General features: G+C 45.7%; 1 protein-coding gene across 1 annotated transcript in view; it reads left to right on the top strand.

Moving 5' to 3' along the window:
• Nucleotides 1–7,671: 7,671 nt before the first annotated feature.
• Nucleotides 7,672–23,053, top strand: part of LOC146786167 (alkaline phosphatase-like) — a 104,932-nt gene continuing 89,550 nt past the window's right edge. Inside the window, exon 1 of the mRNA XM_085635695.1 lies at nt 7,672–7,853. Within this exon, the coding sequence (XP_085491821.1) occupies nt 7,781–7,853 (73 nt within the window). The 5' untranslated portion in view covers nt 7,672–7,780. The remainder of the gene's footprint in view (nt 7,854–23,053) is intronic.

Here is a 23,053-nt window from a genome sequence, read left to right as displayed (position 1 = left end):
TGTTTTCTGACTGATGGTTCTAGGTTTTCAACCCTTTTCCTTTAAGGGCCGATTCTCTCGGACCTGTAAGGTTGTTTTTAATTTATATGTTCTGTGACCGTGATCATAGATTCTATTAAGAACAAAGCTTTTGTTCTGCTATTCCTACGTGCACTTGGTCGGTTGTAGTTTGACCGGTTTGTTCAGTTTGAGAACTTTTGTAGGATTAGTTTGCAGACCCTCCTCCAGTGGGGTATAGTTATATTTAATTCAAAGTTAAGGAATCTGCAGCTAGATGTCTGTCAGATGTAAAGGTTATTTACCTTCAGTAACTCTATATCTGGCAGAGACACAGTCTAGCTGCAGATTCCTTAAAGGCATGCCCATCCTCCCCGTTCTGCAAATGATTCTTAAGGTAAGGGTTATACCCTTTCAATACTGGGTTTAAATACCACAATCTCAATCTATGTGGGGCTAAACAAACTGCTTGGTCTGGCCACTGAGCTTTTGTTTAGATGTTGCAATACCATCCATTTCTGAATGTGTATGGTTGGTAGGGTGGGTGTTTGTGTTTTCTCTTGCACTCTGGTTGACACACAAATGAGCAGAATTAATGTATTTGTGCTTTCTATGAAAGTCTTCTTGGTAACATCATACCTTGATGCTGGTACTGTCAATTTATCATGTAGTGATGTGAATTAATAAACAGATTAGTGTTGTCGTTGTAGGTCTTGTTGGGCTATTGCCATGCCATGTGTTACCATTGATGAATGGTTAATAGAGGATATGGTCTGTTCCCTTCTATGGGTGTTATTTACCAGGGTACAGAGTTTCACGTAGCCCTGCCATCAGTTGTTTTTATTGGGGATTTTCTCTAAAATCCATGTCTGGTATCATACCATTTGAAGTTTGTTTTTTAATTGATGTTTCACAGATTATTTTATATTTTTTTGCACACTGTTTCCATCACCAGTTTTTATAGTGGCTCCGCGTTCTGGCGCGGAAGGTTTCACAGAAGAAACTGATGTCCGCGCGCCGGAGGGGATTTGGATGGCTCTGCTGACATCATATCCGTAAACGACATCACCACAGAGCCGTACAATGCCGTACCCTCAACGTGCAGAGGTACTGCTGAAAAATTTCTGGATCCAGACTGGCGCCTGGGGAGAATTCAAAGTTAAGGAATCTGCAGCTAGACTCTCTCTCTACCAGATATAGCCTTACCGAAGGAAAGTAACTTTTACTTCATGGTTCTCTGGGCCCTTAAATCCTCTGGGCCATGGTGCCATTCACCTGCAACACCAATGGTAGCCTCGCCCTAGCCCAAACCCACAATGCACACATTCACCTGTAAGCACTGCTTTTTTTTTTAATTTTCAGTTTTTCAATAATTTGACAACTGTATTCTTCCTTCACACACACGTGCATAGAATCACAGCTGCAACTGTCATGCATGAACTGTGCTCTGTGTGCTTTGCAGAGAGGCCAAGGGTTGGATGAGCATGTATTCTGGACAGCTTTTTGACCCAGTCACAGGCACTAAGAGAAACGTGTACTGCCTCAGCTCCAGAGTTATCAATCGTGGCACGTTCTGATCACCTGGGGGCAAATCAGCTCAAAGCATGCCTCATACAAGAGTAATATGCTGCTGAAAAAATTCTATTACAACACATCCTGGAAAAAACAAACACTTTTAGGGACTGCATGACCAAGTACAGCATGTGAAATGTAAACGGAAAGAACAAGGATTACATTCGTTTTTTGCACTTATTGTTTCAAAGTCGATCACTGTCTTTTCTTGTTAAGGTAAGGGCATGAAAGAAGGGCCCGCAAGGCACCCATTTTCAAAGCCCTTTTTTAAATACTACTGGGTCTGAGATCTGAAGCGCTGGCGGTAATATTTCCCTGTGTTACAGCCTAGCATCCCATATTAGGCCTGACGTCCCAGGATGCCCACATTCCAGTGTTCCACCTAATGAATACATGACAAATGAATGTAATACATGTAGCATAGTATACTATTTACATATGAGCTAAGGTAGTAAAATGAATATCTATTTTAAAGCCTAGCATCCCACCCAGAGCTGTGGTGGTCACAGACTCTAAAATAAAACTCTAGGCACTTTAGCACTGCTAACCAGTGCTAAAGTGCAAGTGCCCCCTTGTATAATGTAACTGTGATTGGTATATCCATGATTGGCATATTTGCATTACTAATAAGTCCCTAGTCCAGGGCACCAGGTGCGCCCAGAGCCTGCAAATCAAATTCTACTAGTGGGCCTGCAGCACTGATTGTGCCATCCACAAGAGTAGCCCTGCAAACATGCTTCATACCTGCCATTAAAGTGTCTGTGAGTGCAGTTTTAAACTGCCATGTCGACCTGGCAAGTGCTACCACTTGCCAGGCCCAAACCGTCCCTTTTACTACATGTAAGTCTCCCCTAAGGTAGGCCCAAGTGGCAGTGTGCAATGTATTTAAAGGGTAGGACATGTACTGTTGTGTTTTACATGTCCTGGTAGTGAAGTACTGCTAATTTTGTTTTTCGCCACTGCAAGGCCCATCTCTCCTATAGGTTATCATTGCAGCCGCCTTGTAACGTCATTCAAGAGTATCTTACAATTGGGAACAGAGTAAAAAATTTGGAGTTTGGGGTCTCTGAACTCATAATTTAAAAATACATCTTTTGGTGAAGTTGATTTTTAAATTGCGTGTTTGAAAGTGGTATGTTTAGAAAGTGGGCACTTGCTTGCTTTGCCATTCTGTGCCTCTGCCTGTCTGTAGAATCCATGTCTGCGTTTAAGTGACAGTTGTGCTCTTGTGCATTCACTCTAAACAGTCACACAAAGGCAGCTGAAGTGTGCCTTGCATATCCTGATGGGCCATCACCAGGCTGATGGGCCTTCCTGAGCTAGAGTTTTGGGAAGAGTTGTCACTGACACCTGAATGGAGTTGTGCCTGTCCTCACACAAAGTTGTCTCCACCCCCTGTACTGTGTCTGGAGCCATGTCCGGGTAAGGCAGGGTCTTGTGCACCACAAAGATATTCCTTTGAAGTTTGCCCACTTCAAAGGCAACAACTGTTACAAGTACTGGAGCTGTGACACCATAACTTAAGAACACTTCTGGACTAAGGACATTCTGCTGGAAGAAGAGCTGGATGCTCTAGGAGGGACTGTCACTTTGCCTGTTGCTTTCTTGGGGTGGCCTGCTACTTGCTGCTTCTGTCCTGAGAGAGAAAGGACTGGACTTTGCTCTTTGAATCTTGCTTCCAACTTTCTCCGAGGGCTTGTGTGTGCTTTCCTCCTGTTAAGAAGTCTCTGGAGCAACAAAGACTTCATCTTCTTCTTGCTAACAGCATCTGGACTTCTCTGCTGGGAGTCCTGATTGCCAAGTGGTGCCAATTCCAGTTCCTGGGCACTTGGAATCGTGCGGTTGGTGTTGCAACACAAGAAAAGCAACGACGCCGCTGCCTGCACCAGAGCCGAGGGCACCGCTCGTGTAGAGCACGATGCACCACCTGCACATCACAGCCCTTGTGTTATCGATGACAGTAACTTATTGACACTGACTTCATCAACAAGGACGCGGTCTACACTTGTGAAGTGCATGATGCATGGGCACCGCTCGTGAAGAGCACGATGCACTGCTCCTACTTACACTGCAGTCCTGATGCCTGCCGATGTCAGCGCCTCAACCCCATCATTGGAGAGTTGATAACCAACGTGGGTGACCTCCAGAACTCATTGACACCACACTGTCGTAAGGAGTCGATGCCTCACCTCCCCTGAGTAACAGTAAAGAACAGACGTCTCACCTGCCTTGTAGCAGTAAGGAACCGAAGCAGCACTAGCACCGCATCACCTCCCCGAAGCCATGCAATGTCTTTGTTTTTATTGCTTTAAAGGTAAAGTTACTGGGGTCCGTGAGACTTTGTGGCCGTCTCATGCTCCTCGCGGTCTGCGACTAACTGTTTGATTAGTACCAATCACAACATCGAGATAGCCCTGGTTGGAGCTATTGTTTACTAGGAGCTTTTTACAGTAATCTTCCTCCGAGTGATATCTAGATTTGTGTATTTTGGATTTTTGTCATTTTGCTCTTGTTTGATTCAGATAAATATTGGCTATTTTTCTAAACTGGTGTGGTGTCCTTTTGTAGAGTTCTCACTGTTACTGTGTGTGTAGGAACAAATGCTTTACTCATAGCCTCTGAGAGAAGCCGGACTGCCTGTCTCAAGCTACCCAGTGGGTGAGCAGGGGTTATTTTAGCTGTGTAATCCTCTTATCCTGACTGAAGTGAAGGTCCCTACCTGGACCAACTAAAGATCCCATTTCTAACAGATACCCATGTTGCCACCTTGCACTTCATTTAGAACTGTGGTGCTCACGGATGCTCATGTTAAAGACTAAGGGTGGGCGGCAAATTCCGTTCCGCCCGCGGAATTTGCGAAATTTCGTCAATCGCGGAATTGCCGAAAATTCCGCGATCCGCAGCGGAACGGAACTCGTGGGCAAATATACAGGGCAGGATTCATTCTGGCAAGATGTTCCTGTCCCCAAAAGTAAACCTCAACAGGAAGCACTTACAGATATAAATAAAGCAGGTGCCCGAGTTGCAGCTCAAATTCGGTAACGCATTAATCAGCCTAAAAAATGTGTGAGCTCGGGTCGAGGCTGGGCAGGTGTGCTTTCTCCCCATATCTACCGTCAAACATTAACTGTGATGCGTGAAGGAGGTCTTTGCATCCATGACTTTCTCTAGCGCAATCCCCATGTAGTTCTTGTGACCAGGAGGTTCTTTCTCCTCATCTGCTGCTCTGATCGGTCTCTGACCTTTTATTAACAAGAGGCATGTGAACTCGCATAGAACCCCTGCCCCGCCCCACACACACTAGCGGTATGGAAGTCTTCCCGCCCTTTACCCACTATGATGGACAGCTCACTCAAGGGACCCCGGCGGCAAAGTTACAAGGGCAGAAGACTAGAAATCTCTGCAAGCACGCGGAATTCTGCGTGCTCGCGGGGATTTTTTTTGCCGTTTCGCGTAACTTTGCGTAGCGTGTCTACGCAAATTCCGCCCACCCTATAGGCACTTCAAGCACAGCTGTTCACAGGTGCCGTTTAGCTGTTCGGCACGTCATGCAGAGCTGTGGGGCTCAATGAAACCCCATGTGTCAGCCTGGCAGGTCATGCAGAGCTGTGAAGCCTGTTGCAACCTCACATTTTATGTAGAGATAAGCTGCTGAGGAGCTCACGGATGCTAAATCTGGTGCCTGTTCCTTCATGCAGAGCTGTGGTGATCATAGATGCCAGTGATGCAACATAGCACTTCATGCAGAACTGTGTGCTCATGGATTCACATGTTGCACCCCGGCACTTCAAGCAGAGGTGAGGGACCCACAGATGTCCTTGATGGAGCCTGATACTTCCAGTAGAGCTGTGGTGTTCACTTGTTGCTGACTGGCACTTCATGCGGGGTTGTAGTGTTCACAGATGCCCCTGTTGCTGCCTAGCACTTCATGCGGGTTGTAGTGTTCACAGATGCCCCTGTTGCAGCCTAGCACTTCATGCGGGTAGTAGTGTTCACAGATGCCCCTGTTGCAGCCTGGCACTTCTTGCAGAGCTGTAGTGTTTACAGATGCCCATATTACTGTCTGGCACTTCTTGCAGAGCTGTAGTGTTTACAGATGCCCATGTTGCTGTCTGGCACTTCATGCAGAGCTGTGGTGCTTGCACATACCCTTGTCGCTGCCTTGCACTTTGCGCAAAGCTGTGGTGCTCACAGATACCCTTGTTGCTGCCTGGCACTTCATGCAGAGCTGAGGTGCTCGAAGATACCCTTTTTGCTGCCTAGCACTTCATGCAGAGCTGAGGTGCTCGAAGATACCCTTGTTGCTGCCTAGCACTTCATGCAGAGCTGAGGTACTCGAAGATACCCTTGTTGCTGCCTAGCACTTCATGCAGAGCTGAGGTACTCGAAGATAGCCTTTTTGCTGTCTGGCACTTCATGCAGAGCTGAGGTGCTCGAAGATACCCTTGTTGCTGCCTGGCACTTCATGCAGAGCTGAGGTGCTCGAAGATACCCTTGTTGCTGCCTAGCACTTCATGCAGAGCTGAGGTACTCGAAGATACCCTTGTTGCTGCCTAGCACTTCATGCAGAGCTGAGGTACTCGAAGATACCCTTGTTGCTGTCTGGCACTTCATGCAGAGCTGAGGTGCTCGAAGATACCCTTGTTGCTGCCTGGCACTTAGAGCGGAGCTGTGGTGCTCACAGATACCCTTGTCGCTGCCTGGCACTTCATGCGGGGTTGTAGTTGTAATAGATGCCCTTGTCGCTGCCTGGCACTTCATGCGGGGTTGTAGTGGTAATAGATGCCCCTGTTGCTGCCCGGCACTTCATGCAGGGCTGTGGTGTTTACAGATGCCCATGTTGCTGTCTGCTACTTCATGCAGAGCTGTGGTGCTCCTAGATACCCTTGTTGCTGCCTGGCAGTTCATGCAGGGTTGTAGTGTTCATAGATGGCCCTTTTGCTTCCTGGCACTTCCAGCAGAGCTGTGCTGCTCGCAGATACACCTGATGCTGCCTGGCTCTTCAAGCAGGGCTGTGGTGCTCACAGATAGCCTTGATGCTGCCTGGCACTTCATGCAGAGCTGTGGTACTCGCACATACCCTTGTCGCTGCCTGGCACTTCATGCGGGGTTGTAGTGTTCCCAGATGCCCCTGTTACTGCATGCCGCTTCATGCAGGGGGTGAGGTGCTCGCAGATACCCTTGTTGCTGACTGGCACTTCATGTGGGCTTGTAGTGTTCACAGATGCCCTTGTTGCAGCCTGGCACTTCATGCAGAGCTGTGGTGCTCACAGATACCCTTGTTGCAGCCTGGCACTTCACGCAGAGCGGTGGGGCTCGCGGATACCCTTGTTGCTGCCTGGCACTTCATGTGGGCTTGTAGTGTTCCCAGATCCCCCTATTGCTGCCTGGCACTTCATGCAGAGCTGAGGTGCTCGAAGATACCCTTGTTGCAGCCTGGCACTTCATGCAGAGCTGAGGTACTCGAAGATACCCTTGTTGCTGCCTGGCACTTCATGTGGGCTTGTAGTGTTCACAGATGCCCTTGTTGCTGCCTGGCACTTAATGCAGAGCTGTGGTGCTCACAGATATCCTTGTTGCAGCCTGGCACTTCATGCAGAGCTGGTGTGCTCGCAGATACCCTTGTTGCTGCCTGGCACTTCATGTGGGCTTGTAGTGTTCACAGATACCCTTGTTGCTGCCTGGCACTTCACGCAGAGTTGAGGTGCTCGAAGATACCCTTGTTGCAGCCTGGCACTTCATGCAGAGTTGAGGTGCTCGAAGATACCCTTGTTGCTGCCTGGCACTTCATGTGGGCTTGTAGTGTTCACAGATACCCTTGTTGCTGCCTGGGACTTCATGTGGGCTTGTAGTGTTCACAGATGCCCTTGTTGCTGCCTGGCACTTCACGCAGAGCCGTGGTGCTCACAGATACCCTTGTTGCATCCTGGAGCTGTGGGGCTCACGGATTCCCACTGCCATCTTCCCAGGAGTTGCCGGGCCCTCGTGGGCCAGGGACAGGCGGAGACTTGCCTGCCCCATGCTATGCTGCGCGGTGATTGAAGACAGGCGCCCATTTACCTGTCCCACCTCACCCGTGACCACTCCCACAAATAGTGCGTCTGTCAGCACCCCCGGGAAGGAGGAATGTGAGATCCGCTGGCGACAGGGCTGTTCCTGCACCCGAGAGGAAGAAGGCAGTGAGGGCTCACCGTGCCAGCCCAGCGCCAACATGACGCTCCTGCCGCTTCTCGCCGCTGGAATCTGCCTCTCCCTGTCTGTTCGTCCATCCACGGCATGGTTTGGTAAGAGCAAAGAAAAGTTATTAAATGATTACTCTCAACCTCCTGCGCCTGGCTGTCTAGGAACACGCCACCCCATCCTCCTGCGCCTGGCTGTTTAGGAACAAGCCACATCAACTTCCTGCGCCTGGCTGTGGCTGTCTAGTAACAAGCCCCCCCCCCCCCCCCAACGTCCATCGCCTGGCTGTCTAGGCACAAGCCACCCCAGCTTCCATCGCCTGGCTGTCTAGGCGCAAGCCACCCCAACTTCCATCGCCTGGCTGTCTAGGCGCAAGCCACCCCAACTTTCATCGCCTGGCTGTCTAGGAACAAGCCACCCCAACTTCCCTCGCCTGGCTGTCTAGGAACAAGCCACCTCATCTTCCTGCGCCTGGCTGTCTAGGAACAAGCCACCCCAACTTCCCTCGCCTGGCTGCCTAGGAGCAAGCCACCCCAACTTCCCTCGCCTGGCTGTCTAGGAGCAAGCCACCCCAACTTCCCTCGCCTGGCTGTCTAGGAGCAAGCCACCCCTCTAGGCAAATTGTACCCCAAACTGTCAGCCTCGACTGAACACTTTACCAATCTTAACCCAGGATTACTGCTTAGTCCAGAACCGGACCCCTGACGTCGTTGTACCTATTTGTGGAGAAAGATGCTCAATATATTTGCGCACTGCATACTTACAGTTCTAAAGTTGTTGAATTTGCCAGTCACTAAGGAAGACATTTGACAGACTTGTACACAATTCTGCAGAAAGACTGAAGTCTCGAAATTGCTCAGTTATTAATTGTTATTTAAATACATGTGTCCGGTTTGTGACGAATTCCACGGACGGAACGCGCTGCCTGCTCACAGATTACAAAGAGAGGCGCGAGTTGGTTCTTGCCAGGAATTTCATAAAATTCTTGGGAAGTGCTGTGTCCCCGGGTGCAGCCCCAGGGGGTGCTGGGCAATGTGAGCGATGGGTGGCGTGCGCCAGAGAACACTGGTTGTTGTGCATCAGTGTCATGCGTCGTGCACTTTGTGTCTTCGGGGTCCTGGGTGATGCTAAGAAAATGGATACCACTTGGTATGTCCCACAGGGGCACGCGTTGATCTGTCCTGGATAACAACAGGCTGGATGGTTCACCCAATACTGGTCGCTCTCTTTGCATTCTGGGGCGTGTAGTATATCCCATAACAAACCCAGGACTACTAGAGCCAGGAAAAAGAGAGAAAACCATCAAGACGTAAGAGGTTACTCACAGGGCCTGTTCTAGGATTTTTGGGGCCCTGGGCAGAAAGGGAATGTGCGAGGCCCCTCTAATTTGCATATACGTGACACATGCATGGCTGTTTGCATCTGAATAGATGCCCCTGCTCCTGAAGCTGCCACCCCTCCCTCTCAGCCACCTACAAGCACCTCTGAACAGCTCATCTAGGCTGAAGGTGTGAGGGTTGCTTATCCACAGAGAGGGTTAATGCTGCCAGGGAGCTAAACAGCAGGGCAATAGCCATCCTGCTGTGCCACTGCATGGGTGGGGGGGGGGGAGGCTCAAGTGAGGGACAAAACTGAGGAATCTGCCTTCTTGCAACTGGGACCGCCCTCCTCCCCTCAGGTTCCCCTTGCCACACCATAGCAGTGAGGCACACTTCATGCCCTGGTCTGACTCTGTTGCATTGGTGCTGGGCCCCAAGTTGGAGGGCTGACTACAGGGCCCGGGCAGCTGTCCACACTGCCCATGCCTAGCGCCGGCCCTGGTCACTCAAATCGGATGTGGCAAAACTGGAGACTAATAAAGGTATTTTCCTAATGTATTTGAGTGATTTTTTTTTTTCTATAGCTAGGCAGTAATATATTTACTGGTGCATTACATGTTTTAAAACGAGCATGTGCAATGCAATATTTCTTGCATTAGTTAAATGACTAGCTATTGGCTTTGCAAATGGAAGAGAAATGAAGCGTCTGCCCATCTTTTTTTAAACATGTTTATTTATTGACTTTTGTAGCAATGGCGGCACGCTGCGCTTGAACTTTTATATGTTTAAACCTAAAGCGAGGTGTGCCGCCATTGCTATGAAAGTAAATAGAAAAAAAAGTTGTGCGGCTACCACTTTTTTGTGTTTATTTACTATTGTAGCAATCGCAGCACGCCGCACTTTAGATTTCGATTATAACATCTAAAGCGCAGAATATTGCCATTGCTATAAAAGTAAATAAATGGAAAAGAAATGTGGCCGCCCACCTTTGTTATTTTATTTAATCACATTTGTAGCAGTGGCGGCACGCCATGCTTTAGCTCCGGATGTTTAAAGCTAAAGTGTGGCGTGCAGCCATTGCTACAAAAGTCAATAAATAGAAAATAAAGGTGTGCTCCCGCCTTTTTTTTCTGTTTATTTACAATTGTAGCAATCTTGGCACGCCATGCTTTAGATGTTTAAACTAAATCACGGCGTGCCACCAGATGGCCTGCCCAAAAAAAAACAATTGGGGATGTGTGCTAGGAGGGAACCATGTACACAAAGGCGGGACAGATAGACAGTATTGATCAACCAGAGTAAAGGAATTTAGAAAGGCAGGGTAACTAACCAACCAGAAGCCCTGGGCGTGTTGAATGCCTCTATCCTTAATACAGTATGTCTCAGAGACTGCGCAAGAGCTGCTTAGGCGAGACCTAATAACCTGTTTCGCACAAACTCTGGTGTTTGCACACCAGCAGACCACAAAACCAAAGGTTGAGACGCCGATAGACATCTTGAAACCATTCACTCATACATACATACATATATATACACATCTCGTCCACAGACCGACAACATTCAGAAATTCATGCAAGGAAACCGACGTGTATACCCATAAACAGAAACAATACACATGGAGGCTTCCATGAACAGAAGCAGATAAGAGCGCAGACAGGCGACGCAAAGACAACACACATCCCTAAGTGCACATGGGCTGTAGAATGAACAGAGGAGCGGTGGACGGATCGATGGAAGGACGGGTGGCGGTTTGGTTAACACTTGCTCTGCAAATTCTGACTTAATGTCCACTTAACAATTGGACCTTCTCCAGAGGAAATCACGTTCAAGATCATGATGGGTAGAGAGTTTTGGGACAAAGCCCATTCAATCTTTGGCCTCTTCTTGGAGAAATCACTTCTAGCTGATGGAAGACTTCAGCCCTCCATTGCCCTTTGAAATGATCAGCTTGGATAACAATAAAATGCACTTTACGTGCCTATTCTGTCTTTTTCAGTCTGGCGATTTGTAGCATTGCAGTCCAGTACCACCATCATCTGGTTACTCCTGATAAATGTCCCGGATTACTCCATACTCCTTGAACAGCGTGCGCACAATCCTTGGCTTTCCTTTTAACAAATCACAGTTTTCAGCTAGGGGTAAATGAATCAAGCAAGCACAGAAAGATCATAAAATGCACTGAAAACCCAGAGCAAGAGACATGGAGGCAAAATGTGACAGGTGGCCTTCCAGACCAGGGAGTGTCCAGGCCTCTACTCTGGCGGAGAATCAGCTGCCCTATCTAGAGATCCTTGCAGCCTGGCACTGCTTGCAGAGCTCTGAGGGCACTGATGCCTCCTTGACAGGGATAGAATTTTTTATTGATGTTTTATTGATGTGGTTTTAAAACGTTTGGGGACCATGGTCAAAATAAACTTGTATTGAAATTGAATTGACAGGAATCGCCGTGTCTTCACTGCATCTGGCGGATGCACTGATAGTAACCATGAATACCGAGTGGGCACCATTCTTGGTATGCCCATTTAACGTTCATTTTTTCTTTACTGAAACAAAATACCCCTTTGGGAGTTGGCCCACTTGCAAAGATGCCAATGGCCCAGGTGCAAAGTTTTATGCCCAGGGCAGGGAAAATGAGTGACAGTCGTCCTGCTGTAGCGTCTTCCCCAACCCTGGAGCTTGCAAATAGATTACGCCACACACGGGAGTCGCTGTTGAGTAGTCACCGACGTTCATTCAAACTACAGGACCTACTTCTTCTACCCTGTTTGGAATTGTTCAATCTCACTTTGTAAATCGCCTCTGTGCCCGGCCTGTGGAAACATGCTAAAGTTATCCACCTACTTAAAAAAACATCTTTGGACGCATCAAAGCCTGAACATTTCCGTCCCATCTCTCTCCTACCTTTCCTCGCCAAGGTAATGGAGCGATACGCCAATGGCATCCTAATGAAGTTCTCAGAAGATAATCGTATTCTGGACGTATTTCAAAACGGCTTCAGACCTGAGCACAGCACAGAATCCACACTCCTTGCGGCGTCCGAGCAACTTCGCAGTGCCTTAGAGAAAGGTACATACTCCGCCCTCATACTGCTCGATTTGAGTGCCGCCTTTGATACGGTGTCTCATAAAATTCTACTCGAGCAGCTGCAGGACATTAGCATAGGAGGTGCTGCTTTGTCCTGGTTCGCCTCCTTCCTCTCTGAGTGTTACTTTCAGATCATTTCTCCCCCTCATTTGTTAAATCATGGTGCCCCTCAGGGCGCTTCATTGAGTCCTACTTTGCTCAATATTTACATCCAGCCTTTAGCTCAGAACTCAACCGCGGCGCAAAATCCTGCTGCGGTGCGGGAGTTTTTATTGAGTGGGCAGGGCCGCATCGGCCAACGGACGTGCGCAGCACTAGCGAGGTAGTGCTCGTGACGGCCATTGGCCAACACGCGCACAGAATGGGTTAAATCGTCGGGGCTTGCAATGATATCACATGCAGACAATACTCAGCTCGTGCTCTCACTCTTGGAAAATCCAAAGTAAGACATGACCCACTTTTCCAAAAGGAATGCGAGCTGTTGCAAAGTGGATGAGCAAAAAGGGTCCACGCCTCAACGGGAGCAAGGCTGAATGACTCCTAATAGGCAACAATCCCACTCCCGGGGTGAACACTGGTGGCCTTTCTCCCTTGGGCCTCCTCCATACCCAAATAGTTCATAAAAAACTTAAGAGTCTGGATTAATAATACTTTGGCTTTTCAGTCCCAAGCCAATTCGGTTGTTGGCACTTGTTTTGGGCTCCTGAGAATCCTTAAACCTATTCTGGGCCTTTTAGATCCTCGTACCCACCAAATCATTCTTCAGGCAGTAATCCTGTCTCGGCTGGCCTCTTGTAACATCTTGTACCTTGGAGCCAACAAATCGGTTACTAGTAGACTCCAGCTGGTTCAAAATGCAGCCGCCAGGCTGCTATTTTACCTCCCTAAGTTCAGCTCTGCCTCAGGTCTTCTTCGTAGATTGTACTGGCTCCCTGTGGACAAGTGCATTCACTTTAAGACTCTCTGTACCACCTACAAGATGATTCATTCCCAGGGGGCTCGGATTCTGAGCAACCTCATCCGATTGGGCCATGGGATCTCTGCGCTCTGCCAACCTTAACATGGCCACTGTTGCCCGAACCAGGAGAGTCCGAGCAGGGGGCTGATCTTCATAGGCCCCGGCCCCTTCTCTCAGAAATTCCCTTCACCCTCCCCAACAGTAACATCCGAAGCCACTAGTTTTTCAGGAATTCCCTTAAGAAATGGCTTTTTTCCATCTATCCCCCCTCCCCCTTTTAATGGGTTGCTGGCAGCTACAGTTTTGTTCTCTGGGTCTAGCACTGGGAAGCCCCATTGCTGGAGCAGCTACTTGCTTTACAAATCTTATAACATTCATACTCTGCAAATTGCATCGTACTTCCCATAACCACACCTTAACGCCTCCCCCGCATATCACACAGTTCCTGTTGAGAGTCCGCCCAGAACGACAAGGGTCCTAGTGTGCATAGCATCAATATTCTACTCTCCCCCTTTGTTAAATAAAAAATGACAGACATCACTTAAATCACATCTCCTCAATCAGTCTGTGCGGAGCTTGCATTTGTCTGCCGGCTCTGGTGATCCGACGTGATCGAGGTCCACCCTCATCAGGCAACAGAGACACAGGCTCAGGAGCCAAACCTGGAGATGTGATCGCCTCCAAGGTAGCATCATGAGCTGCCGAGTGAAGGGGTAGGTGTTTGAAATGTGGTATGTCCCTATTGATGAACTTCCCATGTGTCCCTTGTGCGCCATCACCTGTAGAGAATCGGTGGTGAATGGGGTGTCTGTCTTTCATTTCTGTCTCTGCTTTACCATCACCCAGTCTCCTTTGTCAAAGACTGCTTCCTGGGCATGTCGGCGCTGATTAGCATACTCGTTCATTTTCCTCTTATAAGAGTTGTCAGTGTCACGAAATTTGTCAGCGTTCACTGACCGCTCTGATGCCACTGAGGAAGTTTTGTTCTGACGGCTCTCCCGAACAACAAGGTAGCTGGACTCTCACCCGTTTTAAAGTGAAGGGTTGAACGATAGGCATGGAGGGCCTGGCACACGTAGCTTGGCTTAAGTCGATTTGTTCAATGGACGCTTGTTGAATTACACTTTTGAGGGTGCCCATAAATCTTTTGACTACACCATTGACTTTGGGCCAGAGGGGGACACTCTTTTGGTGTTTGAAAGCCTATCAATGACTTTATCATGAGTTGTTCAGGTCAGTGTTTCTACCAAGTGGAAACGTGAATACTCGTCTCTGATTACCAGGAGACTCTGTCCATTTCCTAATGGTCCAAAGAAGTCAACTGTGACTCTTTCCCAAGAATGGGCATGGGGGTCAGACATTGTCACTGGGTGCTGAATCACCTTGGGGGACAGGCAATTGCAGATGTGGCACGCCTTCAGTTTCTTTTCTACTCCTTCATCTAGTCTAGGGAACCACACTCTGTCTCTCAATGCTCCTTTAGTGACTACAATGCCACGGTGCCTTTCTTGGGCCAACTCTGACACATTGCCTCAGGCTTTCGGGTATGAAGATTCTCAAATCTATCAGTATTATGCCTACTTGTGTGTCTGGTAACTCATCCTGTAGGCTTTTGGAATTCAACATGATCATCCAGAGGCTGTGTGCTTTGTCTCCATGACTGTGTTTCAATTAGTTCTTTCATGACAGCCATGTCTTTGTCGGTGTTGGTGGCAGCAATGGTTTGATCCACGGACAAAGCCACTGATGTGCTTGACCTCCCAATAAAATTGAGATATCCTTTAGTGGTTCTGGATGACGAACCATGATTATATGTAATGGTGCTTGTGAAAAGTAATGCTCTTTTTTTATCCTTCCCTGGTTTGTGTACAATCTCACAATCATTATCTTGCAGCCTCAACCCTTACCTTTTGATACAAGGAAGCAACTTACCCTTCGGGTTCCCAAAAGTAGTGAGCAATGCCTGTTAGACCCTAATGTCAGTAAATTGTTTTCCATAGAGGAATACATGACAATGTTTGCAGGCCCACACAACACAGCCAGACTCTCCATCTCAGGCTGAGAGTAAGTGCGTTCTTTTTCATACAGGCTTCGACTAGCATAGGCCAGCCACAGTACGTCTCCGAGCATTCGGATGGCCGCTGTGTTGAGCAAAGATTGCTCCCAGCCCTACTGGGTTCGCATCTACCATGATTTCGGTGTGTAGCCTGGAGTGGAAGTAGGCCATTTCAGTTGAATTCTCAATTGCTTGTTTTATTTCTTGAAATTGTTGATCACATTCAGGAGACCACTGAAAAGGAACTTCCGTCTTCATCAAGTTTCTCAATGGGGCACTCACTGTGGCAAAATTGCAAATGTATCTTGAGCAATAACTGGCCATGCTTAGAAAGGACCGCAGCATGGTAACATATTAGGGGAAGGCAAGTGGATGACAGTGCTTGCACCTTAACTGGATCTGGAGTAATTCCCCCTTCAGAGAATATGTGCTCAAAAAATGTAAGTTTGTTTTTGTGAAATTCATATTTTGTTGCATTCGAAGTGAGACCTGCATCAGCAAGTAACTGGCATACTTGAGTAAGGGCTTTTTTGTGTTGCTTTTGAGTGCTTTAAAAAATAAGTATGTCCTCACTATAATTGAAAGCATGTGTAACAGGTTGGATTACTCTGCGGATAACATCCTGAAATATCTCAGCCGCTGTAGATACTCCAAAGCTCAGTCTTTTATATCTGAACAAACCAACATGAGTGGAAAAAGTGGTGATATATCTGCAGTTCTCTTCTAGCTCAAGTTGGTGGCATCCTTTGTTTAGTTTAACACAGGAAAATACTTAGGCTCCATACAGTTGCATGATCATGTCTTATATGTGGGGACCAAGGTCTCTCCCCATCCCAATGGTCCTGTTTGGCTGGCACATATCTATGGCGTGGGGCCTGTGGAATGTTCAATGATGTCATGTTTTTAAAGTGTTGCAAACTCAATTCAATTAAAAAGTCTTTATTGCGATTATTCATCTTAAAAGACAGAACAGTCAATATATTCAAATTAGATACAACCACATATATATCATACCAAGACCTAAGACTGGTTTACAAGTTTCTCAGTAAGGTTTAAAAAAAAACAACCTATATTTACACATTAAAACAGTTCCTAATACAAGATTAAATATATCCCACGCGCAAGACTTTGAGCACATCATAAAAACCATAAAAATGCATAATTCCACTTAGTTCATTCAATACCCCAAGGGAAAATATCTTAGCTATTAGGGCCCCCAATTTTTCATCCGCAACACCCATGCCTAATTCAGGAACTTAGCTACTCCTATTACTGTGATCTCATTGTAGCCAGATTTCAGCAGCCTCTTAGCAGCCATCGCAGAGCTAGTTCCTAAGGACCGACATGCTGGTTTTAGCCACAAGCTACGAGGTTTGTGATAGACCGGACATACAAATAGAAGATGGTCAATATCTTCAGTATGATCCGGGCAGAATCGGCACTTATCACCAATTCCTGGTTGCCACTTACATGTAAACTTCCGGAGTGGCAATGACCCAACTCTGAATTGGTGGTAAAGCTTGCGGTCTGATGGCTTTGATATAAGGTCCCAATAGCTTTCCAAGCAGGGTTCATCTTTTAGATCTAAAAAATCTCTAGACAGAGTAGGGCTAGTGACAGAGGAGAACTTCCTTGTTTTAATTAGCTCCCAATATGCTGCTCGGTAGGATTCTTTGGAAGGACGTTCCACCGATTCAGGGCTCTCCCAAAATTCCCTCATCCCCATGTCAATAAGGAGAGATTTTATGCCAATCAGCCATGGGATCCTATGCAGGCGATCCAATCCCCTTACTTCGGACAAAGCCCTAGCAAAGAGATGGAGCTCTGGAGTAATCCAGAGATGCCTCCAGAAGGCCAACGGCCTATAACGGGCAGTATCCTCAATACTATGACAGCCTAAATCAAACAGCAGTGGAGTACAGGGGGACGATTGTGGCAGGCCCACAACCGATCTCATAAATTTATTCTGGGCTGTGGGTTACTGGGTCAGGTTACAAAACCCCCAGATTTCAGCACCATATAAAATAGCGGGAATAATTTTAGTCGTGTAAATTTTGACCACTGGAGCTATTGGCTTAGTTAATGATAGCCTGTGTTCCTTGGTCAATGCTCCCGCTAATTGAGTGTGTTTCAGTGCGAGAATCTTGACTTGGGGATCCAAGCTCAACTTATCGCCAAAGGTGACACCCAAATAGGTGAAGACTTTTGTCTGATCCAGAGGTTTCCCACCCATAAAGACACGTGCTTTAACGGGTTTGGACCCATGGAGCACCATAAACTTAGTCTTCCCTACATTAACCACAAGCTCATGTTCGCAGCAAAATTTCTCAAAACGAGACAGAGCTAACTGCAACCCCTGTCTCGTCTTGGATAGTATCAGCGTGTCATCCGCGAACATGAGCAGGGGCACCTTTTGGCCGGCGAGCATCGGCGCGTCCGTTGGTTCATCAACAAAATACTGCACTACCCCGTTAATAAATAGAGAAAACAGGGTTGGTGCCAGCACACACCCTTGCCGGACGCCCTTTCCTACCTCAAATTTCTTTGTAACCTCGCCCAGTTTCCCCCAACGAACCTGAGCATACGTTGATTCGTGGAGTCTAACCACAAGGTAGACTAACTCTTTAGGCATCCCCAGTCTCAGTAGGACCTCCCATAATTTTTCTCTTGGCACGAGGTCGAAGGCGGATTTTAAATCCACAAAGGCAGCAAAGAGCATTCCCCTACCCCAAAAGACCTCCTTCCAATATATAAGGACAAATCTAAAAGCCTGATCCAAAGTCCCAATATGTAATTTTCGGACATCCAGCCCTGGATCCTACCCAATATTACACGTGCTGTTATCTTTTAAATAGCGTCAATTAAGCTGATGGGCCTATAATTGGCCGGAGCGGAACGATCACCCTTCTTATAGATAGGGATGATTTCCGCTCCAGACCTTGATGCAGGTATTGGGGCTCCACCAGCTATTGAATTAATTAAATTTGTAATATAGGGTATCCATAAATCAAAATCCTGTTTGAATAAATCGGCTGGAATGGTCGGGCCCCGGTGCCTTACCACTTGGGATAGACTTAAGAATGGTCTCTACCTCTTTTGTGTTAAACAGCATAGGGTCGTCAATTTGGATTTGTGGGACAACCCCTGACCTCTCTGAAAGCAGTTGGAATTGTGTTTCGAAGACGACAACCCATTGCTGCGGTTCGACATTATTATTCGGGATTATTGACCGATGTCCATTCCCCCATTTAATAAGATCCCAGAATTGGGTCAAATTCCTACCTCTACATGCTAACAGACAACGCCAGCGATCCTCATCCCATTCTTTCTTGGCGTGTCTGATAGCCGTTTTATAAGTTATTCTACACTGCTTGATGGTACCATGGATCCTAGATTTAATGGCTACCACTAGAGCTTTGTGAGCTAGCCTACACGTGTTGTTACACCACGAGTTAGGTTTATTCATACTAATCTTTTTAGCAGGTCCAGCGTTTGTAAAAAAACCTTTTTAGGCCGCTAAAGAGGTCACTATGGATTCCCCCCAACTTGGCATTTAGGACCTCCTGGGAGACGCATTCGGAAAGTTCCCTTAAAGAACCTGACACTAGAGCCCTAATTTCTGCCACGTTCTTTCCATCCATTGCTACCTTGGCCCACCGTACCCTTCTTAAATCATTCGCATTAGTTACTATATTGGGGCAAGTGTCGCCTTCCATCAATACTGGACCACAAAAACTCCTATCATCAAATTTAAGAACCAAGGGGTTGTGGTCACTTTCAGGGCGACATTGCACTTCAATGTCTAAAACTAGTATCCATTTCTCCACATTCACAAGGATATAGTCAATGCGGCTTTTGGATCTACCATTATCAAATGTCACCGCACCCTTGGCATCGGACTTAGTCCTACCATTAACCGCCCTTAGAAGCCTGCCGTCTTCTGAATCTAGTGGTTCGAAGCAGGTATTGAAATCCCCTGCAATAATTAAATCATCATTAGGCGCCACTTGGGACAAATGATTCTCTAAAGCCATTATGACCTGGGAGCACCTCTCACCAGGTTGACCCCTAGCGTAAACATTATACAAAGTTAAATCAAGGCCGCTCACTGATCTGACCCTTATGGCCAGAATATCTGGGCTATCAATGCTGACCTCCTCCACCCTTATCCCCTCAGATTGTCTCACCCAACAGGTCAGTCTGCCAACTGCTCTACCCCTATGACCCCTTATTGCTGGTTTGAAGAAATTCAAATAGCCGACGTGAAAGACCCCATCAATAGACCATGTTTCCTGGAATACCCAGATATCTGAGTCTCCTATATATATAAGTTATCCAATCAGCAGACGAGGCTTTTGATTCCAGCACTGCTATATTCCAAGAGGAAATAGTCATTGAAGTTCTCAACGTTGCCGGGCCACCACACCTAGAAGTTGCCTCACCAGCGTTTATACAGGGATTCAGGACTAGGGGGTCTGGTGACATAGCGGGTCCAGTAGGTAAATACTTCTCCATCTTAGTTCCCATAGAACACCCTACTGTCGGAGGGTCTATATCACTTCTCATCTCAACCCCTCTAACTAATCCCGGCCGTTCATCCATTCCCAGTCAGTCAATATCTTTGAGTGAGGATAAAACCTCATAACGATTATTGATCTGTATGGGATGGTCATTCCAGATGTCAAACTCTTTCTACAGCTTCTTGCAAATGATAAGCAACTCTCCGGTGCCACTGGGCAACAGGACAAATGTCTTCCTTCATATGAAGCTGTACTTTCATTTTCTTGTGTTTTCCCAAACCATGAAACAATGATTGGAATTGTTCATAATATCAGACTGAGCACAGAGAATGTAGCTGAGGGATATTAACCCCATGTCAGCCGCTGTGGCAAAACTAACTAAGTAAGCATGCAAAAGATGAGGTTCCTTGTAGCACATGAATGGTGGCTTGTACTGACATCATTTTGTGTTGCATTATCGCTGTGAATGATCCTTGGCTTTGTACCAGTTTAGAAGCTGCCCCAGGTATACACTTTTGTGTCTGAATGAGTGAAGCGGGGCACAGGCGAAAGTCTGTTTAGCTTTTCCACAGGCATGATATTAATCAATGCCCCACTGTTGATGATGAACAATACGGGGTGACCGTTTACCTTCAATGAAATTCTAGAACAGTGTATGAAATAAGTTCAGCATTGTTTTGTGATCTTTACTTGAGCTTCGGTCTTCTTCACCGGCAACTTACCCCATATGTGCATGTCGTCCTTTTTTGGACATCATTAGCAAGCACCCATCTTCTTCACTCATACACGACAAGGACATTGAAGAGCCTTTATAAGGTGAACTTGACGGCAATTGACTTTGCTTGGTCTCAAATTGTCGTAGTTGATGTTGCTTTTTGATTTTGTGGGCATGGTGAGAGTGTTTCTAGCATGTTCTCGCATCCTCAAGTTGATTTTTCTTTAGCTCATAACACAGTTTTGAAGTGGTACTCCTTCCCACACCCTTTATAGATTTGTCCTACATCTGGACATTTGTCCTCATGAGGAAACGAAAATCCACATTGGAAGAATAGTTTTGTTTTCTTTGAGGACTTCGACTTATGTGCATCTCTTTTGTGCTTGCTTTTCATGGTCAACGCTGATTCATTGTGCGCTGCCCCTGCTTCCATGTCAGTAGCTTTTCCTTCCACTCATTCCTCAGCTCTCGCAGCCATCAGCATTTTGTCTACTCCGAGTGTCTCTCTCAACATATGCCTTCTTAAAGAACCTAAAAGGCAGCCATGACTCTGGGGCGCATTCCTTCTTCATCTGTAAAATCACTGAACTTGCGATGTTTAATAAGTGTATCAAGTCTTTCAACAAACTCATCCATTGTTTTACCAGTCTGTTGTCGTGGTTTGCTGAAGTATACCTTTCATAGTCAACATTCGGCATTTGATTGAATCTGGCTTCCAGCGCTTCTTTCACCTTTCGGTATGATGTTGTGTCTCCATCACCTGCAAGGTTTTTAAATATTTGATGATTTTCTTACCATCTTCTTCCTCAAACACATCTATAAAGTCATCGAATGTTTCAATCCACGCAGTCCACCTGGCACCAATGTTTTATTTTGTTGGCTGTGTCGAATGGCGGTGTGGGCCTTAAGAACACAGCTGCATTGTATTTCATGCTCCCTTCTGCCGCCATTATGTTATCGCGTGTCTTTTGACTGGTTTCTTTGTGCAGAGTAGCTCACACAACTTCTGCAAGCATCAGCCACGTGCAGGAGCATGTGTCGCAGTACCCTCCAATCGCTTAGCAATGTAATTATGCTCCCTTTGTTTTCTATTTCTTGTAGTTAATCAGGGCTATAGTTACTTTTCTTGCGTCGTCTGAATGGTTGCTCCCTTGACTGCTGTTGATAGTCCAGCGAATGATCTTTTTTCGTGCTTCCTATGCGTGCACTGCACATTCTTCGAACAACTCCATTTCTCAGGACGCACATGCACACATCACCATGCAGAGTTCAGGCTGTTTCCGTAATGTTGGTGCCTTCAGAGTAATGCGCAGTTTCAGGTCGCTTCCTGGTTGCTTTATGTTCGAGGTGCAGCGTCTTTGCTGACAACCTTACTGTCAGTATTGGCAGGTGTTTTGAACACGCTCCTCTACAGGGCCTCAGATTTCTTCTGTGGGGTGAACAGTCTAAATATCGAGTTTTAAATATCGACCTACATTTATATCGAGTTGTAAATATCGTAGGGACAGAATATCGAAATCAAGAATATCGCCAACCAGAATATCGACCAGAAGGTTAGAAATATTGTTTTTGTAAATATCGAAGTTAGTAATATCGATAGCAAAAATATAGATGTTAATAATATCGATGTTTACATTAGTGTTATGTATTTTAGTATGTATTTTATATGTATGTGATATATATTATTTTATTAAGTATTGTACTGTTTTTTATATATATGTATTAATTATTTTGAAGTTAGTAATTTTTTGTAAAGATAATTATGCGTTTTAGTACCTTAGCGGGTTGTGGGTTTATAGGGGAATAGGGTGGGAAGTAATTTAATTATATTAAATTAAATAATTTTTAGGAATTATTAACTCTTTTTAATTAAATTTTTCGTTTTAGTTCTGTAGCGGGTTGTGGGTTTATAGGGGAATAGGGTGGAAAGTAATGTAATTTTAATTATCATTTTTTTATTTTGGGTATTGATAATTATTATTAGTTGTTAATTTATAATAATTATTCTTTGGTATTGATTAATTTATTTGTAATGGATTATTGATTGGCAATTAATAATTGGTTATTGATTTTTTATTATTTATTGGTATTGTTAATTAATTAATTAATTGGCAATTAATTATTAATTGGCAATTGATTTTTCACAATTGTTATTTATTGGTATTGGTAATTAATTTATTGATAATTAATTATTAATTGGTAATTTATTTTTTATAAATTTGTATTTATTGATATTGATAATGTATTTAATTAATTGGTAATGAATTTAGATTTATTGATTACTTGATAATTGTATTAATTTTGTGAAATTTTATGTGGAGTGGTTTGTGTGTTTATTGTGGAATAGGGTGGGAAGTAATTTAATGTTATTAAAGTAATTATTACATTTTATTGGTATTTTTAAATAATTTATGGTTAATTTTATAATCATTATTTAATTACAATTATTTTTTAATTTGTAAGTACGTTATTTTTAACCCCTATGCTATCTAACGTTTACCCTACTATTGCACTCTTTGGAGTGGGAATAGAAAATTTAACCCCTACGCTATCCAACACTTACCCTACTGTTGCACTCTCTGGAGTGGGAATAGTAAATATTACCCCTACACTATCCAACACTTTCCCTACTGTTGCATTCTCTGGAGTGGG

The sequence above is a fragment of the Triturus cristatus genome, chromosome 11 (assembly GCF_964204655.1).
Source record: "Triturus cristatus chromosome 11, aTriCri1.1, whole genome shotgun sequence".
Classification (NCBI taxonomy): Eukaryota; Metazoa; Chordata; class Amphibia; order Caudata; family Salamandridae; genus Triturus; species Triturus cristatus.
The sequence above is the reverse complement of the archived record's forward strand: the minus strand, read 5'-3'. Positions and strand labels throughout refer to the sequence as shown.